This window comes from Podarcis cretensis (genome assembly GCF_951804945.1).
Source record: "Podarcis cretensis genome assembly, chromosome: 14".
In the NCBI taxonomy this organism is placed as follows: domain Eukaryota; kingdom Metazoa; phylum Chordata; class Lepidosauria; order Squamata; family Lacertidae; genus Podarcis; species Podarcis cretensis.
The window spans coordinates 37,270,334-37,289,521 of NC_137183.1; the positions used below are offsets into that span (position 1 = coordinate 37,270,334).

Genomic DNA, 19,188 nt, shown 5'->3' on the forward strand with positions numbered 1-19,188 from the left:
CATGTGACAAAGGATATACTTTATTATTGAAACTGTGGGTGCCTTGTACTCATACTTTCTTCTCTTGGGGGTTTGACTTTGCTTTGTTCCCCCAAGATTGAGCAGGATCCAAGCAGATGTCCAGGTGGCCCTTGGCTAGGGATCCTGGATTTCAATCTGGTAGCTGCTATCAGAAGTCAGAGAGTCAAAGAGGACACAGAGAAGCTCCTCAGCCTGGGAAGGAAAGCAAATAGCCATTAGACTGTTGGACTCTGACTATGATACAGCCAAGGTTCGAAACCAACACTCAGCCATGAAGTCACCATACATGCATGTCTGCGGTTCGGAAATGGCAGCCCAAGATGCAATGCTCACTTACGCAATCTAGGGCCCTTCTCTGTATGGTCTCTTTGAGGAAGGTGCAAAGGGCAGCAACAAGGAATGGCATCTCTCCGTGGTGACTCCCCATTTGTGGAATGCTCTCCCAAAGGAAACATACCTGGCATATTTCCCTATCTCTTTTTACGTACCAGGAAAAACATTTTTATCCACCCAAACCTTTGGATCTTAATTTTCTGCATATTTTGTATTGGGGTGGGGTTGAGATGCTCTTTTATGCATGTTATTGTGAGCATTAAGTTGTTTTTACCCCTGTTTTTAATTAAATCATATAGAAAAATATTTATGTACCACTATTCATAAAATAGGGATGCGGATGGTGCTGTGGGTTAAACCACAGAGCCTAGGACTTGCCGATCAGAAGGTCGGCGGTTCGAATCCCCGTGATGGGGTGAGCTCCCGTTGCTCAGTCCCTGCTCCTGCCAACCTAGCAGTTCAAAAGCACATCAAAATGCAAGTAGATAAATAGGTACCACTCCGGTGGGAAGGTAAATGGCGTTTCCGTGTGCTACTCTGGTTCACCAGAAGCGGCTTAGTCATGCTGGCCACATGACCTGGAAGCTGTACTCCGGCTCCCTCGGCCAGTAAAGCGAGATGAGCACCCCAACCCCAGAGTCAGTCATGACTGGACCTAACGGTCAGGGGTCCCTTTACCTTTACCTATTCATAAAAAATAAACCAGAGTGGTTTACAACAGTTGAACAGATGCTTGTTTTTGTAAGTCACTCCTGAGTTCCTTCTGTTGTTGCTGGAAAAAGTGAATAATAATAATAATTCACTTTATGCGTGACAGAAACAGAAAACAGCAGCTCAAGACTGGAGCAGGTGAGTCTCTCTGCTAGATGCACACACCTTTGAAAACAAGGGTTTGCTTCTCATCAAGTGTGAAGCTGACACGTAGCCTGAACTGTCTAATAAATTGAGGGTTTAGAAAAGAAGAGATTAGCAATCGGAATATTCAGGTCTGGGTGCAATTGTGAGTTAGGCAGCTGCCCAACCCCCAAAATAAAAATTAAAAAACCTGTTCTGAGATTCTAGAAAATGCTTCATGTTGATTGGCCAGCCAAGGCTGCATATAAAGATGCACATGTACAGTTACCAAGAAACTGCATGGGCTGGATATCCAGAATTGATGGGGACAGCATGAGATTGTATCTGTATCCAAGGGAAAGCTTATGTAAGTGTGGGGGTCACTGCAGGACTTCTAACTGGCTGGGATCCTTCCAGGTGGAACCATCAACCTGCTGTTCTGAACAAGGGAGCCAAATGCTATGCGCTCTTCCTGGCCTCCTGTCACATTTCTGGTTATTTTCTTTTTTAGAACAATCCTGCTATGGTGAGGGCTGCCTTCATCTGTTTCTTTGTTCCTCTCAGAGTATTGGGGCAGCTTAACGACATAATGGCTCCCTTTCCAGGGCATACATTTGAATCAGCCCTCCCAAAGAACCTGGGAACTGCAATTTGTTATGGGAATAGGACTTTTGGTGAGGGGTAAACTGCAATTCTCAGGGGGAAATCCTGCGCTTTAGATACACGGTGTATATGCAGCCCGAAGCTGCCTCTCAGCTGGGAGGTACAAGCTGATTTACAAGTAGCTGACCACTGGAAGCAACCGGCGAGTCAGGCTGTGGTCCACTGAAAGCAAAATGTGCAGCGCTCTTAAAAAATATGAAAAGCTTCCTGGGATTGATCTCTGCAGAGCACTGCAGCTGTGCCCCCAGGAGCCATTTCAATCTACAAGGATTTAAGATCTCAAATCCTGCTATTTAACCCTGTTGATACACCTAATATATTGCACTAAGCTCCGACTCAAGGGTCTTGGCTGGCATTTCACAAATTCATTCTGATGCAGCCAGAAGATGATTCAGTGGGCTTTCTTTCTAGGGGCAATATTTGGAGGCAGGTTCTTCTGCCAGTTTGTTCCCAGGGAAAGTGTGCTGTGATTTAAGGAGATGCAGCAATCCACACGGGGAAGCAGGTAGGATGGAAAGAGGGACAGACTTTGGTCCTTTTAATGGCCAAACAATGTGTATGTATGAGTTCCTACATATATAGATATAATGGGGGAGTGAGGGGGGACGCTAAAGGACACGGCTGGAGCCATCCTCACATTATCCTCTGCTAATATCTGCTTTGGCTAATATCTGCCCAAGCACTGAGCATAGGAGCACTTCAGGCTGTGCATTGTGCGTGGTCACAGCTACACCATATATTTAAAGCACACTGATTCCCCCAATGGCAGCTCGGAACTGTAGCTCATCCCCATCAGAGCTACAATTCTCAGCACCCTTAGCAAACCATGGTTCCCAAGATTCTTTGGAGGAAGCTATCTGCTTTAAATATGTAATGTGGGTGTGGCTTCAGGGACTATCTGAGCAGTTCTATCTTTAAGCCTTCTCAGAATCCTAGTATGGGGTAAATATCTAGTAGCAATTCTAACAATGGTAGTGATTGTAGGGTTGCCAACCTTTTTCTTTTTCTTAAAAAAACAACCCTACTCCTCTGCCCTTAAAAGCAGCCTGGTACATGGAGATTTAGTAAATGAGGCTTTTCTTTGCAGGGAGATGAGCAAAGGGAAAAGCCTCAGAGTGAATAATTTCTGTGTGCTAAGCTGCAGTCCAAGACACAGGAGCCAGAAAAGTAAAAAGAAGTTGGCAACCCCATTCAAAGTAGTAGTAGTATTAGCAGCAGTAGCTGTTATGGAACCAGGGTATGTGTCCGTCTGTCTGGATGATACCTATGAGTCCCTTCCAAACTTATCTGCTGAACCAGTCAGACCAGTTTCTTTGTAAGATAATGGCCTGAGCTGGCCAGTTAAGTACAGTGATACCTCGGGTTAAGAACTTAATTTGTTCTGGAGGTCTGTTCTTAACCTGACACTGTTCTTAACCTGAAGCACCACTTTAGCTAATGGGGCCTCCCGCTGCCACTGCACAATTTCTGTTCTCATCCTGAAGCAAAGTTCTTAACCCGAGGTACTATTTCTAGGTTAGCGGACTCTGTAACCTGAAGCGTCTGTAACCCGAGGTACCACTGTACTTCCATTTACATATCCAAAGAGGTTTCCCTGTTGCCGTAGAGACAAAAGGGTAGTCCTTTCTCCACCTCGTCTGGCTGGATGCCACATCAACCTAGAAGGGAGAACTAGAAGCTAAGGCGGGCTCTGTGTGTGTGTGTGTGTGTGTGTGTGTGTGAGAGAGAGAGAGAGAGAGAGAGAGAGAGAGAGAGAGAGAGTGTTTTGGCTGACGTTGGAGGTTGCAGACACAGAGGCTTGTTTTGCTCTGCACTGGACTCAAAACTGCAGCTACAGGATCTCCCTGGGAATTTCTTGGCGAGGCAAGATCCCCGCCCCTATCTTATGCACATGTTGTCTAAATAAAACCCTATATCCTAGGGACACCACAGTCTCCATTGACCTTCATTCCAAGGAAACTGAGCCCTGGGTAGGCACAGGCATCTCTCGCTGCTCGGAGATTGGGGTGCACGTAATGGTAACAGGAAGAGGAGAAAAAGGAGTGGGGTGTCAAATCAGGGGCATAGATAAGCAAGAGGAGAGTTGCACTTGCCTGTTTTTCAGTCTTTGGATACAGAAGTTGTTTCAGGCACTCTGACACAGCTTGTTTCTGACAGTGATCACTGGGAGGCAGGGGGAGGGGGCATTGAGGAGAGAAAAAAGACCAAGGGGGGGGGGGGAGCAACTGTTAACACATTGCAGCAGAATCTGTCAACGCCTAGAAACTGCCTAGTTCTGGGGAGGGGGCTTTATGGGTCGGCCTGCCTGTGTCTGCTGCTGAACCGCATAAGCCTTTTAAATCCAGGGTTCAACAAAGCTTTGCCTAAATGGATTTGAGAATTTAAAAATATAATCCTTCAATATACACAGTAATGACCTGTTATGTAAGACACTCTCTAGAAATGTAGGAGAGGAGGGGGGGCGGGGAGGGGGAAGAGGTGCTTATGGGCATTTAATAGCTCTGGAAACCCCAGCCTGGAAGCAGAGGTTGCAACCACCAGGATGAAGCTAAGCAGGTCTGAGCCTGGTCATCGTCTGGATGGGAGACCCTTTGCGTATCCCATTTATGGCAGCTGAAACTCCATGGGGTAAAAGGCAAAGCAGGTGTAGCCACTGCTAGTCCTACTCAGAGTAGACCCATTGAAATTGATGGACGTGGCTAACTTAGGTTCATTCATTTGAGTGGATCAACTCTGAGTAAAACTTAATTTAATAAAACCCACAGGCAGGATAGAAGTGAAATAATAACTGAATCGCAGCCATTTTAAGCATCATAGATTTTAATTTCTTTGGACCGGCAGACTTTCAAAGACCCTTGCAGCTGAGAGACACCTCTGGTTTTCAGTTTCCATCTCCTCACCATAATCTGAATGATGCTTATAGGTAGGGAAGCAATTGTTCTAGCCTATGCAGCATTTCTGTTATTTAAGATCGATTTGCCCATTAACCCCTAATCCCAAAGAAAATACAGCTGTTAAGAGTTAATCTATGCAACCTGCAAAGGGTGGGAGACAGACTGCTGTTAAGGAGCAAACCAACACCCTGATGACAGTGTATAGCTGTTGAACTACAACTCCCAGCATGCCTGATGCCATGCATCCCATGGCTGATGGGATCTGGAGTTCAGCAACTTCTGAGAGACAGTGTGGTGGAGAGGTTAGAGTCTTGGACTAGGGCCTGGGAGAGTTCAAATCCCCACTCAGCCATGAAGCTCACTAGGCTTGGACCAGTCACTGGCTTTCAAATGAACCAACCTCACAAGGTTGTTGTGAAGAAATAATGGGGGGAAGAAGAACTACATTCAGCACTTGGAGCTCCTTGGATGGGATATAAATGTACTGTAAAAAAATCCCCACAGATTGCATTCCCCAGGTGTGTCTAGGGATATTTGAGGAATTAGATTCCTGTGAATTCCAATGGGAACCAACCTGGTTTGCACCTCCTGGGCTAATGTGCCAACCTGAATGTAACAATTCACCCGATACCACACTTCTTCGAATTCTGTAATACAGTTCTCTGTTCAACAGATGTACCAACATATGCTTAAAAATGAGTATTTTAGGGAAACTGATATTTAGAAATATCTATATTGAACAATGTGGATTTAAATTTTTAAAATTGTGTGAATTTAGGGCTTCAACCAACGTTAATCCAATATAGAGTAGATCCATTGAAATTAAGGGACATGGCTCTCTTAGGGTCAACAATTTCAATGGGTCTACTCTGAGTAAAACTCAGTTGGCTTATGGATGAGCATTTACAAACGGATGTGGCTTGTCCGGTCTGCATCATGTTCCATGGTCTACACTGTGTATCATTCCATGTAACTTAAGTTGGGACAAATGGCCTCCACTGTCCCTCCCCCCAGTGATGGTTCTACTATTCTCTCTCCCTCACACACCCTTACCAGCGCCTTTTAAAAAAAATATCAAAAGGCCAATACTGCACCATATCCACTGATGAACACCCACACACAGTTACCAACATGTAGGAGCACATAGCAGTTTGTATGCGCATTAAATGCACCCTTTACCCAGGCAATGCATTTTTGTACACAGTGCTTGCCTAGAGTACTGCCTTGCAAATGATTCAAAAGATTTATATGCAGCTTGATTGTAATGGAACCTCAAGGCTGTTTACAAAAAGAACAAAACAATAAAATTAATAAAAACCAATTGAAAGGAACTACTGTATTTTTCCGTGTATAAGACGCCCCCATGGATAAGACGCCCCCTATTTTTGGGGACCCCAAATTAAGAAAACACACGCGGGTGGTGCTGTGGGTTAAATCACAAAGCCTAGGACTTTCTGATCAGAAAGGCAGCGGTTCGAATCCTCGCGACGGGGTGAGCTCCCGTTGCCCGGTCCCTGCTCCTGCCAACCTAGCAGTTCAAAAGCACATCAAAGTGCAAGGGAAGGTAAACGGCGTTTCCATGCGCTGCTCTGGTTACCAGAAGCGGCTTAGTCATGCTGGCCACATGACCCGAAAGCTGTACACCGGCTTCCTTGGCCAATAAAGCGAGATGAGCGCCGCAACCCCAGAGTCGTCCGCGACTGGACCTAATGGTCAGGGGTCCCTTTACCTTTACCTTTACCACCTCAGCACTACCCATGTATAAGACGAGCCCCGATTTTAAACCTTTTTTTTGTTAAAAAACCTAGTCTTATACACGGAAAAACATGTTATTTAAAAACATTTTTAAAAATTTAAATCAGCAATAAGCTGAAAACTAGATTAAAACACACATCAACGTTCTACCTGCCTGCATAGGCTTGCCTAAAGAAAAATGTTTTCAGCTGGTGCCAAAAAGAATACTGTGAAGGCACCTGCCTGATGTCAAGAGACAGGGAGTTCCAAAGTGCAGGTGCTGCCATGCTAAAACACCAATTCCTTACAAATGCACCTGTAGCAATGCCAGCTCTGCAGACTGGAGTGGTTGAGTGGGCATATGGGGGAACTGGACAAGTTTGCCTTTAAATGTGAACTGAGTCACATCCTCATGGATGTCTCTGTGTGTCTGCTGCCAAGAGACAAAGGTGCATTCAACTGTTTTTGCTCCTCAATGTCTCCTCATCAAACCATAAGTTAAGGGGGTGTCAGAGGCCTTTGTCCTGTGCCCAGTACTCTTTGCCATCAGTGACTTAGATCAGCCAACCTTGTGAACTCTTCCCATCAACCCCAGCCAAAACTGCCAATGATCACAGATGCTGGAGTCCCAAAACTCTGAATAAACACTCACATAGGCTCTTCCTGAGTTGGGTGATGGGGATTTGCAGATGACAACACACACACACACACACACACACACACACGAAGAGGGATGAGTGTTTGGAGAGGTCTTTTATTGCTTTTGTAAGCTCTCCAGAGATCTTTGCTGTTGGGCAGCATGTAAATATTGTTAATGAATACATAAACAACCACAACATGAAAAGCAGAGTCAATTTGCAAATTAATTATAAACAGTGTGCGTTTGTGTCCACAAGCAGTGCTTAAGGATCCTGGTTCCTGTCAAAAGTCTGCATGTGTTAAATGACTCTGACTGGTCCAGGACAAAGAGGTGTCTATCTGCACATCCCTGCCAAACCAATCTCACAAATAAAGTCCAGAAAAGGTTATTAGCCCCACGGGGTTGGAGGGACAATAACCAAGTAACCTGCCTGTCTCCCCATACACTGTTGTGTTAGTGAATATTAGCCTGTTCCAGAGAGTTAGCTATATTTATTCTCTCTCTCTTCCTTTTTAGCAAAAGCAACAGAGTCTCTTATAACATGCTATATCCTGGCTGGATAGAATGACTAACTGCCCCAATAGCATCGTGAGCACAAATCAACATGAATGTACAACAAAAAAGAACACGTAGAGAGACCCTAAATTTCTGTGGATCAGCAGGAAGGGGCCCAACTCTCTTTCATAACGTAGCTAGACTGAAGGACTAAGGCAAGGGCGATCCAGGTTCAAATCTCTGGACCACAGAGCTCCTTGGGTTAGTCACTGTCTATCAGCCAGTATCACCTCACAGGGGATAAAATGGAGGGGAGAGGGAGAGTCTTGAGCTCCTTTGGAGGAAAGACAGGATATAAATGAAGTTAATGCAGATCTCTAATATTGTGAGTATATTTGTTCCTAATGGGGAGAATGTCAGCTTCAGGGTGGGGGGATGTAGGTCAGGAAAAATGTACGTGAGAGAACTGAACACCCTCTCTCCTGCTGTCAGTACCTTTGCTTTGATCAAATTCACACACACACGATTTGATTTTGAGTAGACAAAAAGAAATCCAGCAGATCTGATCGATCACAGATCTCCTGCAGCACATCTCTTTTTGCACACTGCAGTCTGCCTTTTGATGTAGACTTGGGTTGTTCTCTCCTTCCCCCCCCCCCCCCAGCCAACGCTGAATGTGGTGATTTTCTCCAGGGAAGCTTATTGATTCAGCCGGCTGATTCTCAAAGAGAGACTTCCCTTTCGCTGAGCTCCCTGTAGCTATGCGACCAGCGCGGGAAGCCTCCTATTGCGCTTCTTTCTATATCTCTCTTGCTCTGACCTTGAGAAGAGCTTTCCCTTAGCCGATGGGCTCTGCCTCCTCTCTCAATGCACAGCCTCCAAAACCAAGAGCCTTTTGATAGCATAGACACACCAAGTGGCCCAATAAATAATTGGGGTGGGTGCCTTCCTTGGCATTGCAGTTGAAAAGATGGGGGAGGGAAGGGAGAGGGAGGGAGGGGGAGGAGAGGAGAGAGAACAGCTTAAGATAAATCTGCATAGTCCTGCACTGCAGGGGGTTGGACTAGGTGATCCTCAGGGTCCCTTCCAACTCTGCAATTCTACGATTCTATGAATAAGAGAAGTGGCATGGAAAGGGCAAGTCATGTTCTCTGTGCTTAGGGAGGACTGGCTTAGGGAGGACTGTGTCAAAGGTGGTGGTGGGGTGGACCCTCCAAGTTCCCATGTTGAGGTTGCCTGTGCTTCACCTGAGAGTCTGTTAGGCCAGGAGTGGTGGGTGGAGGATGTTTTTCAGCTTGGGGACCACATTCCCATCTGGTCAACTGAAATATACTCAGAGTCGAGGGTGGATTTCATGCTCTTTATTCAGCTCATAGTGGTGAGGAGGAATGGCAGTTCCCCCAGAATGTCTGCTTTATATACATTATTACACAATGGACCCCACGTGATTGGCTAATTCCGGGATTCACCTGTAGGCCAATCAGGTTGCAGATTCACTTCTACCTGGAGCTGGATTGGGTGGCTCCTGTGGACCAATCAGACTGCTGCATTCTGGACCCTATTGTTCTAGGACCAATCAGACTGCTGCATTCTGAATCCCATTGTTCTAGGACCAATCAGACTGCTGCATTCTGAATCCTATTGTTCTAGGACCAATCAGACTGCTGCCTTTTGGATCCTATTCAACTCAGTACATAACACTAACCTTCTGGGGACCACATGCGAAGAGGATGCAAAGAAGGACTGGGGAGGAGCATCACAGCCCCTCTCTGCAGCCCACCCCTTCTTCCCAGGCTCCTCCCCTCACCAGCCCTGCTCCACACCCTCCCTGAGTGACTGGAATGAGCCCTTGAATTGTGATCATGCTGCTCGCTTGCCTGGATGGCAAGTGGTGTGTGCAGAAACCTCTGGGTTTTGCATGGCTGGGGTGCAGCCAATTGTTATAGGTTTGGGGTACCAGAATTTGTGTTGTGGGTGCGAGGCACCTGTACTTCCTAGATTTAGTAATTGTTAGGATTTGGCCAATACTTGGAGTATTAAGAGAATGTGCCAGACACTGAATTTAGCAGTGTAAAAATACAGGCTAAATTTGGTGTGTGTGCCCCCCCCCCCAGAGAATCGCCTGGAGATAAGCCATTAAGAATTGAAGACAGAGTCATGACCCATCAAGATTGGTCACCAGCAAAGCAAAGGCTGTGCCAGCCTCAAATGGGGGACAGTTAGTAAGGCGAAAGACCAGTCGTTTCAGTTTAGGACTGCAGTAAGCGAACAAGGGGAAAGTGTCAGTTTTGCAAGCTTGATATGGGGTGGGCACAGAGCTCCAGGTGGGCTGTTTGTTTTATGCTGCAGAATGGGTCAAACAAGATGTTTGGGGACCCTTGGAATTTGAGGGTGCTGTAAAGGAAGGAACAGGCCCCTCTTGGGATGTGAAGGCTCTGCACTCTCTCCATGTAGGCTCAGGTTGCATCTATGTATAAATAAACCATATATCATAGACACCACAGTCTCTGCTGGGCCTCTCTGCCCAAAAGGAAATACAGACCCTGGTAAGCATGCCTGGAATCTCACACCATTTGGAGACTGGCATGTGAAGGTTGCCCGTGAGGCAATGTGGTCCTCAGGCTGAAAAGAATTCTCCACCTCTGCTTTACTGGCAAGGAGGAAGTGGGAGGGGCAGGGAGGGAGGGAGGAATGGATTTAGGGCTTCTTCTTCCTTGGGGGCCCTCAGACACCAGGCAACCCAGGGTCACATGAAGACTATTTCTGCAGCAGGGTCCCTGAAGAGTCCCTGTCTCTAGCATCCTAAGCGTCACTCAGTTAGTACAGCTTTTGAGCCACAGCATGCTCCAAAGCCTAAGCATTTAGGGACACTGAAAACACAAGGAGAACGGTGTGTATGTTCTTTTGCGTACAATGGGACCTCAGGGAAAACACAACTCAAGCAGCCCAAATAATTTGCCCACATATATGCACAGAAAAAAATAGGTCTAGCCAAAAGGAAACACATTGAGATCTGCAGTAATCATTGCAATGAATCCCTAATTACTATTATTGTATAATTGTATAATTATGAGTTTATTGCATATTCTTAGAAGGAGGCGTGGCTGTCAGGGAGTGTGGCTGAAATTGTCATGAAGCGCCCCTGCACTTCTGAATTTGTTGCAGGGTCAGGGCGATGGGCAGAATGGGCTCCTGGAGGGGGACACTCAGCCAAAGAAAATGAAGCAGGGATACTAGTTGGGAGTAGCGATGGACAGAATGGTGTTTCTCCATTACTCACTTTTCCATTATTAGGTTCAGCTTGCTATATTTCTGCAGCAATCTGCAATTTGTTTACCAAGACAAAAATCCTCACAAAAATTAGCCAGCATTTCCCTCCAATGCTTGCATGTAATTTTCCTGGCTACAATGCATTTTTGTAAGTTATTTCCCCTAATTATGCATCTTTATGCATACTCTCCCCTCATTTGCACATTTTGGGGTTGGAAAACTTCATCACAAAACTCAAAGAAGTGTGAATTCTAAAGGTTAGCTGTGCTTTGGTTTGCAAATATTTGGGAAAGTGCAACAGAAGCAGATTCACATTAAAATGCAAAGCAAATTGAATTTCTCTCCCTCCCTAGTGGAGACTAGCTGCTTTCACCACCTGCCTCCCAGAATGGGCACTTTGAAAATGGCCCTAGCCATGACAAGCAGGGACATCACACAAGGCACTTTTATAAGGTGCAGCTACAGAGTCTGGTTGAAAAAAAACTGACAACGCTGTTTGCCTGTGAAGTTCTGCCGGACATTTGTCTGCTCCCTGTTGGAGTCAGCATACTGGGCCGACTAGCTGGATCTTTCCTCTGGCCTGGTAGGCCCAGAAACAAGTGATGAGGTCAGTTAATAGGACAGTGATGTTCTTGCTTACCTGCTCAGCAGGGCATCAAAGCAAACTACTGCATTGTCTCGCTGGGCTGCAATGATCAGGCAGGTGCCCTTCAGTAACTGAGAGCACTGAAAGAGAAAAGAGAATGTGAGCCGCCTTCTACAGGCATCCAGTGAAAGCACTTTGCCAGGAGTCCAATGGGCATCTGACATCACACGCTGTGCTGGGTGGCAGTAATGAAGCCTACTCCATCCAAAAGGCGCCTATTATTTACACATGGCTTTCCAGTGGGCTTCCTGTTTTCTCACTCAAACACCCAGTGGTGCACCAGAGGTACGGATGGAAGGATTGGTTCGTGCGGGTTCTTGGCATTTCTTATTTTTCCAATCTTCAATTCACTTCTCTGATTTCTGCAGCAATTTGCCGCCCCATCTCTAACCAGGAGGGGTGTTGCCTTTTGATGGATTGTCACTCGCCAGCCTCCATAAAAATCAAGGGGGAAGCAGTGCCAGAAGACCAGCCTGCTGCATGGCGAATCTGCACTTGCCACACTCCACAATGCCAGGAAACTTGTGCCACTGATGACCCCTTACAAAGATCTGTTTGGCAAGAGGGGAGGAGAGGAGATCCCAGAAAGCTTCTCTTTGGCTCAGATACAATCGTTCTGGCTGGAAGCATGACAGCTCCTCCCCTTCGGAGGACAAGACTCCACCTTAGAAGGGAAAGAGGTCTGTCGTCTCCCACTAGTAAAAGTAAAGGGACCCCTGACCATTAGGTCCAGTCGTGGCCGACTCTGGGGTTGCGGCGCTCATCTCGCTTTATTGGCCGAGGGAGCCGGCGTACAGCTTCCAGGTCATGTGGCCAGCATGACTAAACCACTTCTGCTGAACCAGAGCAGCGCATGGAAACACCATTTACCTTCCCACCGGAGTGGTAACTATTTATCTACTTGCACTTTGACGTGCTTTCGAACTGCTAGGTTGGCAGAAGCAGGGGCCGAGCAATGGGAGCTCACCCGTCACGGGGATTTGAACTGCCGACCTTCTGATCGGCAAGCCCTAGGCTCTATGGTTTAACCCACAGCGCCACCCGCATCCCCGTCTCCCAGTAGAGCTGCCCTGTTAATGCAACACTTCCTCCTGCCTCCCCACACCTTTGGGTTTCCACCTTTGTGGCGGAGGCCCTACTGGTGTCCCCAGGTTACAAAACCAAGTCTAATTGCTCAGTGAACGATGTAATTGCTCTCCTGCACAGATGTACCTTAAAACAGCTGCTGTTGATTAAACATTCTGCTCTTAAAAATAACTTCCATGCTAAGGCTGAAGGGAACATTTGAGGCTGTATTAACTGGAGGAATGAGACACCCTCCTCCCCCCCACAAAAATATATTGTGGTCTCTTAATATTCAGCAGCCTTCAGCTAGCAATGCATTTTAGGACACTTTGTTATTAGCACTTCTTAAATACCTATAATAACTCAAGATACAGGGATTCCTGGGGAATTAATAGCATATGTTCCAAAATAAAAACAACAACAACAAAACACAGCTATCCTTCAAAATCTGTGCATTTTGCAATGCAATTCTCCAACCAGTATGTACAAAAAAAGTTTATATTAATGAAAGAGTAAACAAAAAGGTAAACACATACAAAAATAATAATAATAATAATTAATAATAATAATAATTTATTATTTATACCCCGCCCATCTGGCTGGGCCTCCCCAGCCACTCTGGGCGGCTTCCATAAAAACCAAAAATACAGTAAAATATCACACGTTAAAAACTTCCCTGAACAGGGCTGCCTTAAGATGTGTTCTGAATGTCAGGTAGTTGTTTATCGCTTTGATATCTGCTGGAAGGGCGTTCCACAGGGCGGTAGCCACTACCGAGAAGGCCCTCTGCCTGGTTCCCTGTAGCTTTGCTTCTCGCAATGAGGGAACCGCCAGAAGGCCCTCGGCGCTGGACCTCAGCGTCCGGGCAGAATGATGGAGGTGGAGACGCTCCTTCAGGTATACTGGACCGAGGCCGTTTAGGGCTTTAAAGGTCAGCACCAACACTTTGAATTGTGCTCGGAAACATACTGGGAGTCAATGTAGGTCTTTCAAGACCGGTGTTATATGGTCTCGGCGGCCGCTCCCAGTCACCAGTCTAGCTGCCGCATTCTGGATTAGTTGTAGTTTCCGAGTCACCTTCAAAGGTAGCCTCACGTAGAGTGCATTGCAGTAGTCCAAGCGGGAGATAACCAGAGCATGCACCACTCTGGCGAGACAGTCCGCAGGCAGATAGGGTCTCAGCCTACGTACCAGATGGAACTGGTAAACAGCTGCCCTGGACACAGATTTGACCTGTGCTTCCATGGACAGCTGTGAGTCCAAAATGACTCCCAGGCTGTGCACCTGGTCCTTCAGGGGCACAGTTACCCCATTCAGGACCAGGGAATCCTCCACACCTGCCCGCCTCCTGTCCCCCAAAAACAGTACTTCTGTCTTGTCAGGATTCAACCTCAATCTGTTAGCCGCCATCCATCCTCCAACCGCCTCCAGACACTCACACAGGACCTTCACTGCCCTCACTGGTTCTGGTTTAAAAGAGAGGTAGAGCTGGGTATCATCCGCATACTGATGAACACCCAGCCCAAAAATGTGTATATCAGTCAAAACCACATACAAAACTGTTTTGGGGGAGAATGTTGCACACAAAATGCTGGTACATTTTTACAAGGATCGTTTTAAAAGATTGCAAATTGCTGTGGGAAAGTGAAGAACTCATTTGCGAGGCCCACAAGTGGGGCAGGAGCCCTCTTCCATTTCTGCTCCTTGGCAGTAACTAATATTCAGTAGTATATTTCATCTGACTTTCAAGGCTCCAGTTAACTATTGCCTGAAGAAACCAAATGGGCCCATCAGTATAATAAGCTGTAAATAAATAAGCAGTGCGGCTTAGATGGAAGAGGGGAGCTTTGCGGGAGCAGCTGCAGCTCAGTGTTAGATTACATCCGAAAGGTCCCAGGTTCTGGGAAGGGGCAGACTGCATATGGTGGGGCAGAGCCCCATTTGCTCTGATTGACACTGGCTACAAGGCAGGGGTCTTCAAACCTTTCCAGCAGGGGGCTGGTCCACTGCCCCTCAGACCTTGTGGGGGGCTGGACTATATTTTGAAAAAAATAATAATGACTGAGGGACGATGAGCAGCACGTGAAAGGGCTCCGGAAAGGGGCTGCTTTAAAAGCTGGCCACTCAAGAGGGGCGGTCCGCCAACTGCGGCTCCTGTGTCTTGTGAGCGGCAGGGGCTGGCAGTGGTGGCAGCAGAGGGATGATGAGCGGTGTGCGAAAGGGCTCCAGAGAGGGGCTGGCACCAACAAAGCTCAGCCCCATTCCTCCTCTAGGCAGGGCGGGGAAAAGCCAGGAGGAGGGAGGGAAGAGGTGATGCCACTGCCATGTGAGGGAGAGGGAGGGAGAGGGAAAGAACGTGCACGCTGGTGATCCACATGGGGATTCCCAGACTGTCCGCGGGCCAGATTTAGAAGGCAATTGGGCCTGATCCGGCCCACAGGACTTAGTTTGCCAACCCATGCTATAAGGGATCTGCATCCCCATGGATTTTGCTGCTCTCCAGTTCCCACTAGCCCCAGCCAGCAAGGCCGATGGTCACAGATGATGGGAGCTGTGGTCCAACACTAATGGCAGGGTTTTGCTGTCAGTCTGTGTGGATAATACCAAAGACTGGAGCAATGATCGGACTCAGTATCAGGGCCCTTCCTATGAGTTGGCCTACCATGACTGGTGCCTCCCTGTCGGTCGCACTCAGGACTGCAGAGATGAAGCTGGCCCGTGGTTCGTCCATGGTGGTGAGCCGTGCCCCCGTCACCAGGAAGCCTTGGCCAATCAGTTGCTCCAGCAGGACCAGGTAGGGCGGGGGGCTCACCTTCCACAGGGAGGTCTCTGGAAGGATCAGGCAGGTGACTTGGCAGAGCACAGAAAGCTGAGAGCACTCTGGAAGCGAAAGGAAGGGAACTATCAAATATCTAACTAATCTCTTGGTGAGCTCCAGCTGTTCAAACCCTTTCACGTACTAAATGAACAATTTTTCTTGTCCAAATTACCATTGTATCTGAGAAAGACCGAGATATCTATCCAGCTGCATGCATATATATATATATATATATATATATATATATATATATATATTCCCAAAATCAAATACTCAGTTAACTCAATTTTCAATTTGGAATGTTCCACATTTCCATTAAATGCTACATTTGCTCATATATCTGCAGAAGAGGAGATTGAACCAAATCGAAAGGACATCATCGAGCTCTTGGGTGTGCAATCTCTCCCTCTAGTGGCCAAGCCTGATTCAGAGCAGAAAAACGCACCCTGTTTACCAGCAAACAGCACCAGTTTCCCCCAAACAATCCTGTTCTGGAAAGGATCTGACAGCTGCTATGCCGCTGCCATCCCATTTACAGTGGTACCTCGCAAGACGAAATTAATTCGTTCTTTCGTCTTGCGATTTTTTTCTTCTTGCGAAGCACGGATTTTGGAAAAGCTTCAAAAATCACCAAAGTCTTCAAAAACCTCAAAAAAGGCTACCACACCGCGTGCTATGAGTTGCTCCTCGAAGTCAAGTCGCAACTGCACCCCCTGAATTCACAGTTTCAAGAAAAAGGAAACAAACTTGCAAGACAAAGGAAACAAACTTGCAAGACGTTTTCGTCTTGCGAAGCAAGCCCATAAGGGAAATCCGTCTTGCGAAGCAACTCAAAAAACGAAAAACTCTTTCGTCTTGCGAGTTTTTCGTCTTACGAGGCATTCGTCTTGCGAGGTACCACTGTATTGTGTATTCTCAAGAGCTGGAAAAGAGGCAGCACTGGGGCAAAGTAGGGATCATTTATGTGAGGAAGATTTATGTGGGAGAGCAAAGATTTCCTTACATGTTCAGCAGAACTAAATGACGGATATGAGGCGGGTGATGGGGGGGCATCCATTTCCCATGGATAAGCATTCTGGTGTGCAGCCCCCTCTGCCTGCTGCCCAATGTGAATCCAGGAACAGCTCTGCCACTCGGTTCTGCTACAACAGGGGTTCTCAAAGTAGCACTCATGGGCACCATGGTGCCATTGAGGTCTTCCCTGCCATGCACTAAGCCTCTCAGCACCCGCACACCCACTCCCTGCCACCTTGATCATGACGGTGTTTAACTTCCTCCCTTGAAAAGTATGTAGAGCCAAAGGAGGAAGTTGAAAGAGTGAACCTCTCTCCCACTTCCTCACTATAGCTCTATGTGCTTTTCAAGGTTAATGTTTATTCTGCTGGGTATGACTTTTACAGGGACGCGGGTGGCCCTGTGGGTTAAACCACAGAGCCTAGGACTTGCCAATCAGAAGGTTTGAATCTCTGCAATGGGGTGAGCTCCCATTGCTCGGTCCCTGCTCCTGCCAACCTAGCAGTTCGAAAACATGTCAAAGTGCAAGTAGAGAAATAGGTACCACTCTGGCGGGAAGGTAAATGGCGTTTCCGTGTGCTACTCTGGTTCACCAGAAGCGGCTTAGTCATGCTGGCCACATGACCTGGAAGCTGTACGCCGGCTCCCTTGGCCAATAAAGCGAGATGAGCGCCGCAAACCCAGAGTCGGTCATGACTGGACCTAATGGTCAGGGGTCCCTTTACCCTTTTTATGACTTTTACACCAAGTGGTGTGCACTCTCTCTGTCTCTGTCTGTTTGTCTGTCTCTTCACGTTGGACTCTCTGTGGGGGCTCATGGGGGGGTGAGGACTCACTCAGATCCATGGACTTTAAAAAGTGGGTGACCTCCATACTACATTTCTGAACTGGAAATAATTGGTGAGGTGGATGAGCAGAATGAGATAGACAGATCTAACCTGGGAGCTACAAAGCACAGAGTTGGGGGAAATGGGCACATTGCAAGATCACCCAAAAGTGACCAATTGTAAGGCCAAAATGCAAGGAGCTGCTCTGGGGAGTTTAGACATGTTTTTTAACAATCTGAATGCTGTGGTCAGGAATCCATCAAGCATCCATTTATTTTTTAGTAAAGAGGGGTGGGGGACCCCCACACTTTTTAACGGACTCCCAACTCCTGGTACTTGATGGGCTCAGCATTCAATGAGTTAAAGGCCTAAATTACACTCCCCTCCTCCATTCTAAGCAGCAATTCTCATTCTCCAGATGTCAATACCAACTCTAGGCTGCCTCTGTTATTTTGTTTTTTTGTCTTGCTACCCAATTAATCAATAGCCATTTTAGGCTCATATAATGAGGAGGGAATTGTACATTTCCTTACCTGGAGTCTGTGGCTGCTCAGGGCCCAGTAAATTGAGCTGCCTTCTCGCTTCCCTTTTCACAAGCCTGTGCTGTTTGTCGATCTCAAGGCAGGCTGTGGGGTCAGACGCAACAGTGCAAATCTGCAGGGGAGATGGGAGAGAGAGAGAGCAATGCACATCACATGAGCCACCATTGCCGGGAGACAGATACCGGTAAACGCTGGTAGAAGGAGTCAAAACGGCTTGCCCACAACTCTGCTAGAAATCCATGCATTATCTGCCGGCCTGCAAAAGCCACAGGAGTGATGAGAGGGTTCTTTGTCCCTGATTTCCTTGGGGTTTGATCCTGCACTGCCTGGCAAAGCACCTGCCTAGCACTCCATAAAGTTCACCTGTCAATATATATTGGGATTCCATATTCTTTGCTACTGCAGTACATAATAAAAAGTTGATTTCACTCTTAATGCCAACCTTGCACTGTTTGCCTTTTTAAGGCTACACGAGCACACACTGAATAACATGCATCTATTTATCACATTTTTGAGAGACAACGGGGGGGGGGGAGATGTTGGGGGACAGCAAAACAAATCCAAGTGTTGAAAGGAAGAACTATGTGAACCAATACAAATGCAGGAAAATAGGCACTCATGACAGTCAACCCAAAAGGCACCCAGACATCAACCCTGGCCAATGGCCATGCTTCTGGGACTAACTTTGTTTTTATTATTATTATTATTATTATTATTATTATTATTATTATTATTCCAAGTAAAGATACAGATCAAAGCACTAGAGAAGCCTGAAAAACTGTTTGATCAGGGACAGTGGAGGGAGAGAATAATGACTGTGTAAACCACGGGCAATGATTTTACACCATACCTCCTGGTGTCTGAGCAGTTGTCTTGGTACACAACCTAAATTTCATACTCCATTATCTGTGCATGTGCATGCTATGAAATCTTTTGGCTTTCAGCAAAGAAAGAAGGAATCTACATGGCACATACTTGGCCAGTGAATTTCATTAACAGTGTCGATTCCTGGGTCTTTGGCCCATTGCTGAAAGCCTCTACGGGAGGTTCACACAAACACTCTCTTGCGTTGAAAGATGCGGAACAGACACAAGCGGGTTGTGGGTTCGTGCTGCCTGGCCGTGCCCTCACCATGCCTGCATTACAGGGTATTTTGGCTGCCATGTGTCTAGAGCTGTAAACGCGTAAGAGCTTCTCCACATCCTGGGGGTTCCTGGGCCAGTCAGGGTCCCGCCATCATGCCTGGAAGGGTATAGAGCTGCCTCAGGCTAAGGAAGACCATTGGTCCATCGAGCCCAGTGTCATCTGCACTGAATGGCAGTGGGTCTCTAGGATTCCAGACGGGATTCATTCCCACCCCTACCTAGAAATCCCAAACCTACATGAAATGCA

General features: G+C 47.0%; 1 protein-coding gene across 5 annotated transcripts in view; it reads right to left on the reverse strand.

The window, feature by feature from the left end:
• The window catches only part of DNAAF8 (dynein axonemal assembly factor 8), a 92,243-nt gene continuing 73,055 nt past the window's right edge, over nucleotides 1-19,188 (reverse strand). For all 5 annotated transcript variants that reach the window (XM_079952476.1, XM_079952475.1, XM_079952474.1 and 2 more), the window contains 5 exons: nucleotides 17,788-17,908; nucleotides 15,258-15,475; nucleotides 11,525-11,610; nucleotides 3,945-4,014; nucleotides 1-213 (listed from right to left, as the gene is read on the reverse strand). In XM_079952476.1, the coding sequence (XP_079808602.1) occupies nucleotides 136-213; nucleotides 3,945-4,014; nucleotides 11,525-11,610; nucleotides 15,258-15,475; nucleotides 17,788-17,908 (573 nt within the window). In that variant the 3' untranslated portion in view covers nucleotides 1-135. The remainder of the gene's footprint in view (nucleotides 214-3,944; nucleotides 4,015-11,524; nucleotides 11,611-15,257; nucleotides 15,476-17,787; nucleotides 17,909-19,188) is intronic.